Source organism: Chaetodon auriga, chromosome 3 (genome assembly GCF_051107435.1).
Source record: "Chaetodon auriga isolate fChaAug3 chromosome 3, fChaAug3.hap1, whole genome shotgun sequence".
Taxonomy (NCBI): Eukaryota; Metazoa; Chordata; class Actinopteri; order Chaetodontiformes; family Chaetodontidae; genus Chaetodon; species Chaetodon auriga.
In genome coordinates, this window is record NC_135076.1 from 13,717,654 (window position 1) to 13,732,052 (window position 14,399).

Sequence of the window (14,399 nt, forward strand, 5' to 3'; positions counted from 1 at the left end):
AGAACAGGTTCAACCATGCTGTGGTTTCTGGTGCTGAGCTGTGCGCTCGGCATGGGAGGACACGCTGCGGCAGGACAGAGAGGTGAGAAATAAAAGGTTTTGTATGTTGGAGTCAATGTTTTTGGGTTTTTGGACTGTGCAGGTGGAAAAAAATGCAACGGAACATGATTGATCTCTCCTGAGAAATTAGATATTTGCCAGAGAAGTACTGATCAATAAAAGTGCTGCTGGCATTTCAAACTATGAACATGAATTTATGTGAATTATGAAGAATTCCACAAACGACTTTATGTGTACTGTATTTTATGCAATTTTATACTTCTACTGCACTGCATTTCTGAAGTAAATATTGTACTTCACCACATTTTTTGTGACAGCTTCAGCTACTTTCTTATTTTTCATGTCCTTCCTGCCCACTGAAAACCACGTATCTCCTGATTTGGCCATTTTAGATGTTAAAATTTCTCCTACGTCTTAAAATAAATAAACTTTCTGAGCTCATGAAAAATGTACTGTTTAGAGTTACGTGGTCCTCACAGGACAGCGACGCGACAAATGTATGATGATCTTATGGAACATGATGCATTACTGTAGATGAAACTAACCAACAGTAAATAAAGTCGTTAAAATTAGCTCATCAGTGAACATCAGCAGTAAAATCCAACATACACATTAATGCAACAGTAATGTTAATCCATAAACATCATATAGAATAATAAAACAGGAGTTAGGAGTCGTTTTACTCTTTAATGAATACTTTTGCTTTTCATGATTGAAGTACATTTTGCTGATAATACTTTAACTTTGGATTTATTTTTGTTAAGAAAATCTGTTTGCGTTCTGTAACTGTCCTCTTTTTTTCATCAGTATCTCAAAATGTAAATGAGCAAATTTCCAAGAATGAGTTTTCTGTGCAAAGGTTTCCTGAGTTCACAGCTGCACTTGCACACTATAAGGAAAAACAATCAAAGGTCTCATTTACTTGTCTATTAGCGGTGAGAGTGATTTATTTCCGCTATCTTTTCTCTCTGCTGTGGAATCCATTCAGTAAACAGAGTTTCTGCTAATGGGAAGACCACGTTTCTTGCGCTTTACGCTCAGGAGATTTCTGCCCTTGTACGGCTCCTCTGGGGGAAGGGGTGGCAGTTGGGGGGCTGATGGGGGTCTTTGGGTCAATTAATACAAGAGGCATGGTGCCTCAGGATCTGACCCACCTGAAAATCCTACAGTATCCAATCCTGAATGAATCCACAGAATCTGTTATTTTATTTTCATCGCAAATGAAGAGGAAACAATAAAACAGCTGATTTATAGTAAAAACCGCACATTATTGGCTCAGCACCAAATAGCTGACAGATGCAGTTACAGACGAATGTTGTGTTGTTTGCAGTTTCTTCTTCTTTCTTCTTCCCACTTAAACACACACTGAAATGGCTTTATTTTCTTCTGAACTGAATTAATCAGCTTCTCAACAGTTAGATAAAGTGCTTTTGGTGCAAATGGAGCTTCACTAGCTGAGAATCACTCCCTCATCCCATCCTTTCTAATCATCATCATCACTTTGTGTCATCGCTGGCAGCTGCAGAGGCATTAAATGTAGCATATTGCATTGTGGGATTGTTAGCAGAAAAGTGTCCTTACAATGGATACTACCTTTTGTTCCACTGTGGGAATTGCTAAATTGTCTTTTCTAAGAGGAAAATTAATTTGTTTATTAGTTCAAAAGCTGCAGTCTCCTTCCAAAGACAGTCTTTTTAACATTTCTGCATGTCCCGTATTGCAGGGCAGTTATTGCTTGATAGTTGAGAGATGTTTGACAGAGGACGATCTGCATGGTAAATCCTGCTTACTGTATTACACTGTAGAAACATAAAGATGCCTGCAGAGGTTACTTCTTGTAAGCTTGAAATACGTATCTCTCAGAAAATCTTGTATCATTCCATTTCTGGAAAATCCATTCTGCAGCTGCAATCAGAGCATCACTGATTCCAGTGAATGCGTGGGCAGTGGATACAAATGAGGCCTGCGGTGGCTGAGGAACGTCTGTGGTATCTGGTGTGGGGGGTGGGGGGGAGTCATGTTGTGCACAGTGTGTGTGTGTTGTACCCCCCGACTCTCTGACTCTCCTAAGTGGGCTTCTGGTCCCAGATGTTTGGCCAGCAGGAAGACTGACAAGCCTGGAGAAAAGACGTGGAACTAAACTCAACATCAGTTTGTTTTGGTGTTTGATTGTACAGACACACAGACACACATAGACACACACACACAGACACACACACACACACAGACACACACACAGACACACACAGACACACACACAGACACACACACGCACACACACACACACACACAGACACACACACACAGACACACACAGACACACACACACAGACACACAGAGACACACACACACACACACACACACACACACACACACACACAGATACACACACACAGACACACAGACACACAGACACACACACACACACACACACACACACACACACACACACAATTAGTATTTCTATTTTTCTGCTACTTCACATGTCTGCTCCATTCAGAGACAAATATTGGGGCCACTCTGGATCAGATGGTTGTTCTTCTCTGCGTCTCCTGAAATGATTTTTTTTTCTTTTCAGATGGAGAAATTATCAGTCAGATTAAAATGACGAACCTCGCGCTGGCTGAGATCAAAGAGCTTCTGAAACAACAGGTAAAAAACACACGAAACATTTAGACAGGAGGCATGAAGTTGATATGTATCTGTATTTTGTGAAACTAATAACCTTCATCATTTGACTGCTTGTACTTTCCAGATAAAAGAGATAGTCTTCCTGAAGAACACAGTCATGGAGTGTGAAGCCTGCGGTGAGTTGACCGGCTGAACAGAAACCCTGATCAGTGCTTTATTTACACGATTGTGTACCCAAAACACACATTCGTCTATTTCCATATTTGGTGTTTTGACATCGCTTCGATTTTTCAGTTGAATTTGACGCTTTTGTTGTTGTCCAAATGATTTAATGCTGATGATAACAACTGATTTTCATACACTATTTTTAGCAGTTCCTGAACTTTTGAAGGTGCAACTCACACTTTCAAGACCTGCACAGGAACCTTTGTGCAGAAACAATATGGAGAAACAGTGGAGACATGTTTATATATGTTGATGGGCTTTCACATAAAGCTAATATACGACAAACTCAGCAGGACGAACTGCATCGGAACATTTCAATGAGCTGTAATGTAGGATAGTTGAACTTCTCTCACATCAGGGATGGGAGGAATGCAGCCCCGTCCCTCCTGTGTGCCCAACCCCTGCCACCCAGGAGTGAGGTGTATGGAGACACCTCAGGGTATAAAGTGTGGACCCTGTCCTGACGGCATGGAGGGAAATGGCACTCACTGCACTGACGTGGATGAGGTATGCAGAGATGTGATGTGATAGCTTACATCACAAGACAATGCATTGACATGATCAGCCTGAGTAAGTGAAACACCTGTGTGGGAGTACAGGGTATCATCTCTATACCTACAATAAATTCTAAATGAGTTTAGGGAGCCTTCAGTCATGAAATGTGTTTTATGAATAAACTTGACTTCGTATCAAAACTAACTGTCATTCATGAACTCTCACATGTTCATGAAAATCAAAACACACGTGAACGCACAGCAATCATCATCTCAGTAAACTGGTGTAACAGAAGCACATTTGGATTCATGATGAACGCCTTGATGAGTGTTTCTGTGTCTCTGCTGTCGGCAGTGCACTGTGATGCCGTGTCACATGGGTGTGCGCTGTATAAACACCTCCCCGGGTTTCCGTTGTGGTTCCTGTCCTGCTGGATACACGGGCCCCCAGGTGCAGGGCGTCGGACTCGCCTACGCCACCGCCAACAAACAGGTAAGCTTCGGTGAACACACGCTGAGCAGATCCTGTTGATCCTCAAGTTCTTTTTGTCATGGATGATTAACTGATTGCCTCTAAATTTTACAACTGAATAATCTAGTCAGTTGCAATTGCTAATGATGCAATAAAAAGTAAAGAGATGCTGAATTACTGAAAAATTCAGCACTCAAAAACATCTTTTTGGTGAAACAGCAACACGTGTGTTTTTGCTTTCTCACCTCCTTCTTTCTACACCCATCAAAAACACCTCCTCACTCTGTTCTGTACGCATGGTGTGTCAAACAGCGTGCACTGCTCTGTTTCAGCACCACCTGAATCCTCAATGCTCGACTGTCTTCACTCTGCTGCACTTCATCATTTACCTCCTCCTGCTCCAGTCTCGCTGCAGAGGCCCACTAAAGTCACTGAATGTTCTTTCTATTTCTATCAAGGTGTGCAAAGATATCAATGAGTGTGAAGGCTCCAACAATGGCGGCTGTGTGGTGAACTCCGTCTGTATGAACACCCCTGTGAGTATAAACACTATTTAAGATCAATTCCTCTCACCTTTGTGGGAAAGCTGCTGATAATATCGTTTCCTGTAGACCATAAAAAATGACTTTGGTGAACTTGTTGACTGGGTTGCACCAACAAAGAAGTCTAAGATCAGTTTTTATCAGAATTGAGCAAAAAAGTAAAAGTAAATCCAGATTTAGAATTAAGCAGAGCTCTGTTGCACAATTAAAAACAAATCTCTCTTCAGTAAATCCAAGTTTACTAATATCAATTTTAATTATATAGATGTCATGTGTGACAGTTGGTCCAGTCGTCCGTTCAGCTCCATAACAGTTCCCTTGCTGAACTGGCACCTTGACAGAAATTCAGCTGCAACTAGGCTGAGTCTGTCCCTTAACTTTATTTGAGCAACTGGATTATTTTGCTCAATCCATCTCAAAAAAGCAGCTATTTTAAAAGTTAAACCTCATGATTTGAAAATGCAGCAAACGAAAACACAGGCTTTAACCACACAGCTGTTCAACATGGATGATATGCTGCAGGGAAATCGGGTTGGTGTAACCCATGTAAAATCCAAAATGGTGCATATTTTCTCCCTCTTGCTGCTAAGTGCAGTCTTTGGAAGTTCTCTTGCAACAATACTAATATAGGAACATGGACCGATGCTTGCCCTGATCAGTGATATGATCGGTCTGCTTCCTCTGTGTCATCAGGGCTCATTCAGGTGTGGTCCCTGTAAGACGGGCTACGTTGGAGATCAGCGACATGGCTGTAAGCCGGAGAGAGCCTGTGGGAACGGCCAACCCAACCCCTGCCACGCTAGCGCTGAGTGCATTGTCCACCGAGAGGGTGTAATTGAGTGTCAGGTGAATAGCATGAACTCCCTTTTTCTTGTTCTGAGCCCATATTTCTCAGAGCAAAAGTGAGCAGTTTCACTCTTTTGCAGCCTCAAGTAGGAGTGAAGGATTTGACTCATGATTTCAAAGTATGCAGATCTTCATTATCTACTTATTTGTATTTCAGCAGTTTGGTCTGTGTTCAGAAAGTCTCTCAACAGGGACTAATGCCAATGGAGGCTGATTTGGGCTAATGGGAAGTCGAGATGGTGCAGGTTTTTTACGTACTGTCACATAATAAATAGCTTTAGAAAAGGTTATTCTCTATCACTATCAATGCAATCAAGTTTGCATAAAGCTTTTTTTTTTTTTTTTACATATTACAAAACCATTTAAATATTTTTGACCCAATCCTTTGAAATATATATTGTTAAGTACTTTTGCCAGATGTTGTGAAATCAAAGGTCTGTTTGAGCACTTTAGGCCATCTGATACTGCATGCCGTACACAACAGGGGCAGTGGAAACAGTCTGTACAGTACATAAAACATTATCCATCCTCACAGTGTGGAGTCGGATGGGCTGGCAACGGCTACATCTGTGGGCCTGACATCGACATTGATGGTTTCCCTGATGAGAAACTGAGCTGTCCTGAGAGAAACTGCAACAAGGTGAGTCTCTTTTATACCCAGGATGAAGTGTCTGAGAATTACTGGCACAAAAACACAAGCACAAATGATCACATACACGACTCAGTCATCTGCAAAGAATCAAATACTCACAGGTCTTATGTAGATGTGGTGATAGATATACTGTATGATGTGATACCTGGTCAGAAATTGTATATAAAGATAATTGTATTGAATGGTACTGTCTCAGGTCTGTTATACAGCTGTGGTTTGAGGTCTGAATTGCATTAGAAACAACAATTTGACCAACAGAGGACACCAAAATTCAAAACTTAGACATTTACTTTTAGCAGTTCTTGCATTAAAGCACATTCTCCACATCACGAGAAAATGATCCATAATACTGTATATCAAACACTGTTAGTAGCTTCATTTCACTTTTCCCTCCTGTAGTCTCCTTTAATAGTGAGTGTTCTTCCTTTCAGGACAATTGTCTCACTGTGCCCAACTCTGGTCAAGAAGACGCTGACGGTGATGGAAGTGGAGACGCCTGTGATGATGATGCAGATGGGGATGGGATCCTCAACACACAGGTTCATGCATAAAAGACAGTGATGAGATATAAAAAGAACTTAAAAGACATAAAATCAATGAAAAGCCTATGTACATCTAAGTTTTTCTGTTCCTCCATGAACTACAACATTTTTTTGACAGGATAACTGTGTGCTGGTGCCGAATGTGGACCAGAGGAACATTGATGAGGATGACTTTGGAGACGCCTGTGACAACTGCCGCGCCGTCAAAAACAACGACCAAAAAGACACGGATGTGGATAAATTCGGCGATGAGTGTGATGAAGACATTGATGGGGATGGTTAGAATTCAAAATGTTTTCTACGAACACACTCACTTCAATATGGATTTCTCAAGTCATTAAGCATTGGTGTTTTGAGTGATGAACAATAAGATAATCACTTTCAAAGTGGATTAAGAGTAAGTTTAAAGCTGCAAGATTTGATTAATCATTCGTACACATTGACATAAGAGAAGCCTGCAATGTCAATTATGTTTTTTAAGATGAGGGCAGGGGAGTGCTGTAAGTTAGGAGAACATTCACTGATGCACACTTTAATCTCAGGAATCCTCAATCATCTGGATAACTGCAAAAGGGTTCCCAACGCTGACCAGAAAGATCGTGATGGGGACAAAGTGGGAGATGCATGCGACAGCTGTCCTTACATTCCAAACCCCGACCAGGTCAGAAGGCCCCTTTTCTTCTGGTACTCATCGAATATTGGATTGACAGTAGCCTATAATACAGGAAAAGAAGAGATTTTTATTCTTGGTTTGAAAAGCTGACATTGGCCCCACCAAAACACAGATATGGAAATCTCTGTTAATAAAGTTGTTTTTTGGGACCTTTAACGGCAAAAAGCAAAGAATTTCCACAAGACAGAGTTTTCATCACCACGAACACTGGCCAATGACATCTGCACAAAAAGCCTAAAAAACAGAAAAAAAAACAGCAACAGAAAATTGTATTTCTTCATAACCTATAAGCTTATTCAGTTTCATACCATTAATAATTAATTTCACCTTTCTCAGACGGATATGGACAACGACCTGATTGGAGACCCCTGTGACACCAATAAGGACAGGTATTGTGTGACCTCACATCACATCAGTTTATTCTTAACCACCTGTGTAATGAGTGTCAGTGAAAGTCTCTGTGTTCCAGTGACGGTGACGGTCACCAAGACTCTCGGGACAACTGTCCAGCCGTCATCAACAGCTCCCAGCTGGACACGGACAAGGACGGCAAGGGAGACGAGTGTGATGATGACGATGATAATGACGGCATCCCAGACCTGCTGCCACCCGGTCCTGATAACTGTCGTCTGATCCCCAACCCTCTGCAGGAGGACTCTAACGGTGGGTAATCACCCTGACTGACTACAGCAGAAATACATTCTTCTTACATCAATAACAATCAAAGAAAAAGTTTTGTTCCTCCAACTCTCTATCTACTCAGGTGATGGTGTGGGTAATGTATGTGAGAAGGATTTTGACAATGACACCATCGTGGACACCATCGACGTTTGTCCAGAAAACGCTGAGGTCACCCTCACCGACTTCAGGGAGTACCAGACCGTCGTATTAGATCCGGAGGGAGATGCACAGATTGACCCCAACTGGGTGGTGCTGAACCAGGTTAAGTCACTTGTTGGTTTGTTCGTGTCCCACACTACTGAACGTCATATTAATCAAATAAACTTCTCTTAAATCCACTGTTTTGTCTGTGCAGGGAAGAGAGATTGTCCAGACTATGAACAGTGACCCTGGATTGGCTGTTGGTAAGAGCATTAAATGTGATATTTAAAGGAATAGTTCAACTTTTTGGGAAATTGGGGAACACTCAGGTTCACATATTCTTTATTAATTAGTTGCTTATTAACATGGGCCATTAACTAAGAGTTTTCCTCAATAACCTCCTAAATACTGCTTATTGATAGTAAGTAAGGAAGTCATCGTCCATGATTTCCAAAAAGAATTTCACATTTTGACTCGTCAGGCCACAGACAGTTTTCCACTTCATCTCAGTTCGTCTTAAATGAGCTCAGTACCAGAAAAGTCTCCTCCTTGCATTGTAGAGCTTCAGCCTGCATTTGTGGCTGTAGCGATGAACTGAGTTCACAGACAGTGGTTTTTGGAGATGTTTCTGAGCCCATGCTGTGACGTCCACTACAGAGTTGTGTCTGTTTTCAATGCAGGGCCATCTGAAGGCCCAAACGTCACGACCATCCAATACTGGTTTTCAGCCTCGTCCCTTCAGACTCTCTTTTAATGACATTTTGTACTGTAGACAATGAAATCGCCAATTTCTTAGCAATTTTTCATTAAGAAATATTATTCTTAGATTGCTTCACTATTGGCCATCACAGTCTGTCACAGAGTGGTGAACCCCTCCCCATCCTTACTTCAGGCAGACTTTTTATACCCAACCATGTGACTCACCTGTTGCCAGTTAACCTAATTAACTGAGACGTTCCACCAGCTGTTTGAATGAGGATATAATTTTCAAAAACAATGAAATTTCTCAGTTCTCAACATTTGATGTGTAGTTTTCGTGCTATTTTCATTCACTTTTTTTTTTTTTTTTTTTTTTTTTCACATTTTACACAGCATCCCAATTTCTTTTGTAATGTGCATGACAATAAGCAGCTAGTTAAAGGTGAATATGTGTACCTTAATGTAACTATTTCAAATTGCCATCAGCTCTTTTGCTGAAGAGTTAGATGAGAAGATCGATGAGAAGATTTGTATGGAGGTCCATAAATTCTACTTCATATTTGAAGCAGGACGTGTTGGTTTTTAAAGACACTCAGTAACAGCTGCGTCTCCACCAGGTTACACTGCCTTCAGCGGTGTGGATTTTGAAGGGACGTTTCACGTAAACACGGTAACGGATGACGACTACGCGGGATTTATTTTTGGGTACCAGGACAGCTCCAGTTTCTACGTGGTCATGTGGAAACAGGTTGAACAGATCTACTGGCAGGCAAACCCGTTCAGAGCCGTGGCAGAACCAGGCATCCAGCTGAAGGTAGTCTCCCCTTTTGTCATGGAGGGAAAAAATAACACTGAGGTATATTAACATTTTAGATTGTTAGCTGGTCGTGTCCTCCTGTGGATAGAGAAGTACTGGTTTACTCAGGGGCACCTTAAACTATAAACATGGCTGTCACTAGATACACATCATCATTAAAGAGCTAAAAACAAAATCATGCTGAAAGAGTTATTTTCACAACCTGGTAACACAGAGTTCAGCGACTCAGACTTTTTGTCCTTTGTGGTTTTGAAAGGCTGTCAAGTCGAACACGGGTCCAGGTGAAAACCTGAGGAACGCCCTCTGGCACACCGGTGACACCAGCGACCAGGTCAAACTCCTGTGGAAAGATGCCCGCAACGTTGGCTGGAAGGACAAGACTTCTTACCGCTGGTTCCTCCAACACCGCCCCGCTGACGGCTACATCAGGTACCAACCGATTTAAAGGTGCACTCAGTTTGGTCCCTGTCATGTTTAGCTTAGCTTAGCTTAGCAAGAAAGACCTGAAGGTGGGACAAACTATGATACCATCCAGCTGCTTTCAAACAAACCTACAAATCATGAATCCATTTGCTGATGTGCGATGCTGTTACCTGCTTTCTGTTGGTGCGCAGAGTTCGTTTCTACGAGGGTCCTCAGATGGTGGCAGACACAGGCGTCATCATAGACGCCACAATGAGAGGAGGTCGACTCGGAGTCTTCTGCTTCTCCCAGGAGAACATCATCTGGGCCAACCTGCGTTATCGCTGCAACGGTGAGTCACGTTTCTGGTTTGAGAGACAGGACTGCTGCCAAAAGCACATGAACAAGCCAGATTTTAACTATGTGTTAATGTGTTTTCAGCAATTTCCAAAAAATGAACAATAGAATACCTCAGTTAAATTTTTGTGGTAAAAAAAAAAAAGAAAAAGAAAAGAGCATTCTGATCAATTTGGATGTATAAGCTGGCTTTGTGCTTGCAGGAAATAGTCAAATATAAATGCAAAATAGAGATTTGAATGCAGCTGTAAATGTCAAACACTCAAACTGTGAAGCAGGCAGTGATTTCACTTCCTGTCATCTGCAGACACTCTTCCCGAGGACTTTGACACCTACAGAGCCCAGCAGGTCCAGCTGGTGGCCTGATGACAACAACAAACAGGCCCAGGGAATCCTGGGAACACGATCCAATGACGCCTGGGATCAGAGATAAAATCATCACTTTGCAAACATTTATTTTCCCCAGAAAAACGGATCGACTACACTTTAAACTCCTGACAGAAGAAGAAACTCCACAGCAGTAAAACCCATTTATAATAACAAACGTTGTGTGATTTGTTTGTTACCAAACAGAAATTTTCCATCGTAAATATATTTTTCTATATTTTCCACTGTTTATTTACATTTCAGGTTACAATTTTGAAAGAACTATTGCAAAGATTTATCTGTCACTAATGAATAAATGTGGATTTTGGTAAATTATCTGCACTGACTGGATAAATTGGACTGCCTGCTAAATGTGATGTGACCTTTTACTATGGCTGCACAGTTGATTCTAGTCTATAATCAATAATGACAGAATATTAACTTATCAGTAATGATGAAATATTTAATTTGAGCAGTAGTTTGAAATTGCAAATGTGTCAGATGAATTCCTGGGACTGGGAATAATATTTTTTTAGTCTTATCTTAAAGCATCTTTAAATATATGGAAAAGCATTCAATATATGAAATGTATTAATGCTGAAATCATATAATAGCTACACTGCAAGAGAGGTGAAACCTTTGATTTTAAGTAACAGACATGACTTTTTTCAAACTCAACAGCTTTTAGTGGAAATCAACATTCTGAACATTTCACAAGCATGCACATATCCAAAATAATCTTTTAGATTTTGCATTTGGAAATACAGATTACAAAATAGAAACGATAGCAAAGACAATATACAACAGGATTGAAACACCATGCATGTCCACAGCAACACGCTGCGATGTTGTAAAATGACATCGGACAGTTTTTTTTAATCAGCATATTCTGCAAATCAAGACTGTGCAGAGAAAAATCTGTCTTCCACATTCAATTTAATTGACATTTTTCTTTCATCTTATAAACAAATGGTCACATAAGGAGAATCACATGGCAACAAATAAATAGCTACAGATCTTTTACTACGACTTACAGGACAACAGTGATATAATGCTATTCTCACTATAAGCTTTAAGTGGAACTTAAACTGTTTTTCCAGAGAGAGCTGTAGAGTCATTTAGAAAATGCCGTGTTATTAAAGGGAGATTTTAGTCGAACCTAAAACACTCTGGGAACAAGCAGTAAAGACCGAGCAACTCCTTGCTTTCATTCTGGGACTTAAAGGTACACTGTGCAGGATTTTCCTCAAACAATGTACAGACTCAGGCATCACCCATGACCCACTACAGGTGTGTGGCGGTGTATTTATCTGCAGGGACGCTGCCCCCTGCAGTTATATTCTTATTTTTTCCTTGTTTTGCTTCTGTGCGTCAACTTCCGTTCAGCTGATGTGTAGCCAATAATGGCACAAGGGTGAGGTCTAAGCAACAGACATTTAAGAGAAAGCCACAAAAATGGCAGACAGCGCAGAAAAAGTGCAAATGTCGGAGGCAAAGCGGACAAAGCTCGTTCCACAACGAGATCAAATCAGGGGTTTGCTTTCATCTGCCGGCGAGCACTGACGGAGAGGATGGGGGTGAAAAGGGACGTGGAGTTGGCCCGTTTTCTGTTAGACAGATAGGTGCCGGCGGTTAGCTTAGTTAGCATGCTGAACTATCATCTTTTCCATTAAAACAGATGTAACGCTCCTACAATAGTAGCCTGCAGTGTATGAATAAGCAGCGCGCCTCAGATGGCGAGTTTGAGAAACAAACTGACACTTCCTGCAGAGTGTACCTTTAAGAGACACCTTTAAACACAGGACTCCTATTTGAGCTTCACTCGTCTGCTTTTTCAGTTAGGGACAAGATTGAGCTTCACTGCTTTCTGACACAACATGAACAGCAGCTGTGCGGACGGATAATGTGAGTAACTGGTGTCTGAGACTAAAACAAGTAGATGAGGCAAAACAAGAGTTTACAAGACGTAGAAAATATACTTAGAGGTGATTTGTTCATCTTGTCCATTTGGAAAATGGTGTTTGCTTTCCGTATGTCAGTGTTTAGCATCAGACTCAGTAGATGTTTGTGAAATTAGCACAAAGTCTACGAATGCAAATTCATGCTTTACGTGTGACAAATGTTTTCCCACAAAGGATCGGGCAGAGACGAGTAACATCAACTCTGCTGACCAAAGCTGACTTATTTTACCCCAATAATCTCTCTATTACCTCACTTTAATCAAAGGTGTATTAGCTGCCTAAGTTGAGCTCAAACCTTATCAGTGTTAGTGTTGCTGTTAGCAAATCTGTCACAATTGAAAAAGGCATCGAATTCTATCATCACGTAAGTTGTTACTCGATTAATACATTTCTAACTTGGAGAAAGCACACCAGACCAATGTGACCACTCTCTAGTATAACACGCAACATCTACCAAATGTTTTCTTTCTAATCGACCAGCAGGTAGATGCTCGCAGCAGCTGGAAACGTTTGGTAAAAGCACGTTTTACCGGGGGAGGAGTCGTTAAGACATGCTTTGATTTTGATGGACTCACATTCTTCACGTCCAGAACATGTAACCTGCATTTCAGAGTTCTAGCTAACTTCATGAAGTGAGAGAGACTTGTGTTGCAGCACCATACAGTACTCTGACAGTGGCAGTATGTGTGGTCAAAGTCAAGCTGCAGACTACTTCACTTGAGTATTATTGAGGTTGCAACTGACGACTAAAACCGCGACTCACTCAAACTTGATCTGAGTTTCATGTGGGGGTAAAATGGCCGACAAAGAAATACATTCGGAGCGCCGTTCCTTTCCAACATGAGAGCCCAAGCTGCACTGGAGTAAGCCCTTTCTAGTTTTGCATCCCCTAAAATCTTCACAGATAAAAAAAAAACAAGACAAGCCAAAATATAGTTTACAAAGGAAAATAGAGAATTCATCTTTTCTTTGACATGAAAATATCTCCGGAGTTTACATCTGGAGCGAAACAGTCAGCATTCACATCGGGCAGAACAGTCCCTGCTCAAAAGCCAGGAAGTCACAAATAAAGTGCGAAGCAACTAGTGGACTAAACATTGCACAAAAAACCTGAAAGAAATAAAAAAAAGAAAAGAAAACAGAGTTGCACTTTACCCAGTCCAAAAACCTGACATGATAGGCAACAGCATAAAACAATATCTGATGTCATAGCTAGATCAAACTCCTCTATATAACATGGCATAAGGATCAGCTCAACGTGTCCATCGTGTCATGCAGTTGACTGCGTCCACATATGCAAACGATCAGTGCATGAGCCGATCTGCAAGACACAACCTGCTTCCATCTTCTCAAGAAAGCCAAAAGACAAGGGGCCAGATCGACTGCGGGTTTCTTTCTGCGCAAGTTTACTCTCGTACACGGTGAGATGCTACAGTAGGGAGAGGGAGAGAGGGAGGGAGAGAGAGCAGAACAAGCAACAGTTTGATTCCTCAGAGGAGAAAAGAGTGACGACTAAGGAGCAGAGAGCGAGAGAGGAGTCTGGTCCGACTGCGACGGGACCAGAAACTCCAAACGTCACGTCATTTGGCAAAAAAACGAGGACACTGCCACAGAAAATACATTCTCTCATCATTCGTGAAGTAGCATTATACAGAGATGGAGGTAACTAGAGTCACTTAACAGGAAACTGAGTTAACTGTTTCACAGGAGAAACCCATACATGCATCCCTTTAGACTTTGTGATAGCGTTACGTTACACAAATCAAACCTGCAGAGCTATAGAAGGCCTTCATTTAGAGGTTTTGACTGTCGGTTTGGTCATGCATTTTGTTTCAGC

At 41.4% G+C, this 14,399-nt stretch overlaps 1 protein-coding gene across 1 annotated transcript; it reads left to right on the plus strand.

The window, feature by feature from the left end:
- The first annotated feature begins 15 nt into the window (after window positions 1-15).
- Window positions 16-10,647, plus strand: comp (cartilage oligomeric matrix protein). Its single transcript, XM_076725126.1, has 19 exons — window positions 16-82; window positions 2,640-2,713; window positions 2,817-2,868; window positions 3,276-3,424; window positions 3,767-3,904; window positions 4,342-4,419; window positions 5,119-5,271; window positions 5,807-5,911; window positions 6,355-6,462; window positions 6,584-6,743; window positions 7,008-7,126; window positions 7,475-7,527; window positions 7,608-7,801; window positions 7,902-8,080; window positions 8,175-8,223; window positions 9,277-9,473; window positions 9,733-9,905; window positions 10,091-10,230; window positions 10,543-10,647. The coding sequence occupies exons 1-19, from the start codon at window positions 16-18 to the stop codon at window positions 10,599-10,601; spliced, it is 2,247 nt and encodes a 748-aa protein (XP_076581241.1). The 3' UTR covers window positions 10,602-10,647.
- Window positions 10,648-14,399: the final 3,752 nt, after the last annotated feature.

Excerpts from the sequence above, each read along its gene's own strand:
- comp (XM_076725126.1), top strand. The coding sequence starts at position 16 with ATGCTGTGGTTTCTGGTGCTGAGCTGTGCGCTCGGCATGGGAGGACAC. Across the intron at positions 4,420-5,118 it reads CCGTCTGTATGAACACCCCT|GGCTCATTCAGGTGTGGTCC; the intron begins GTGAGTATAAAC and ends CTGTGTCATCAG. Across the intron at positions 7,802-7,901 it reads TCTGCAGGAGGACTCTAACG|GTGATGGTGTGGGTAATGTA; the intron begins GTGGGTAATCAC and ends CTATCTACTCAG.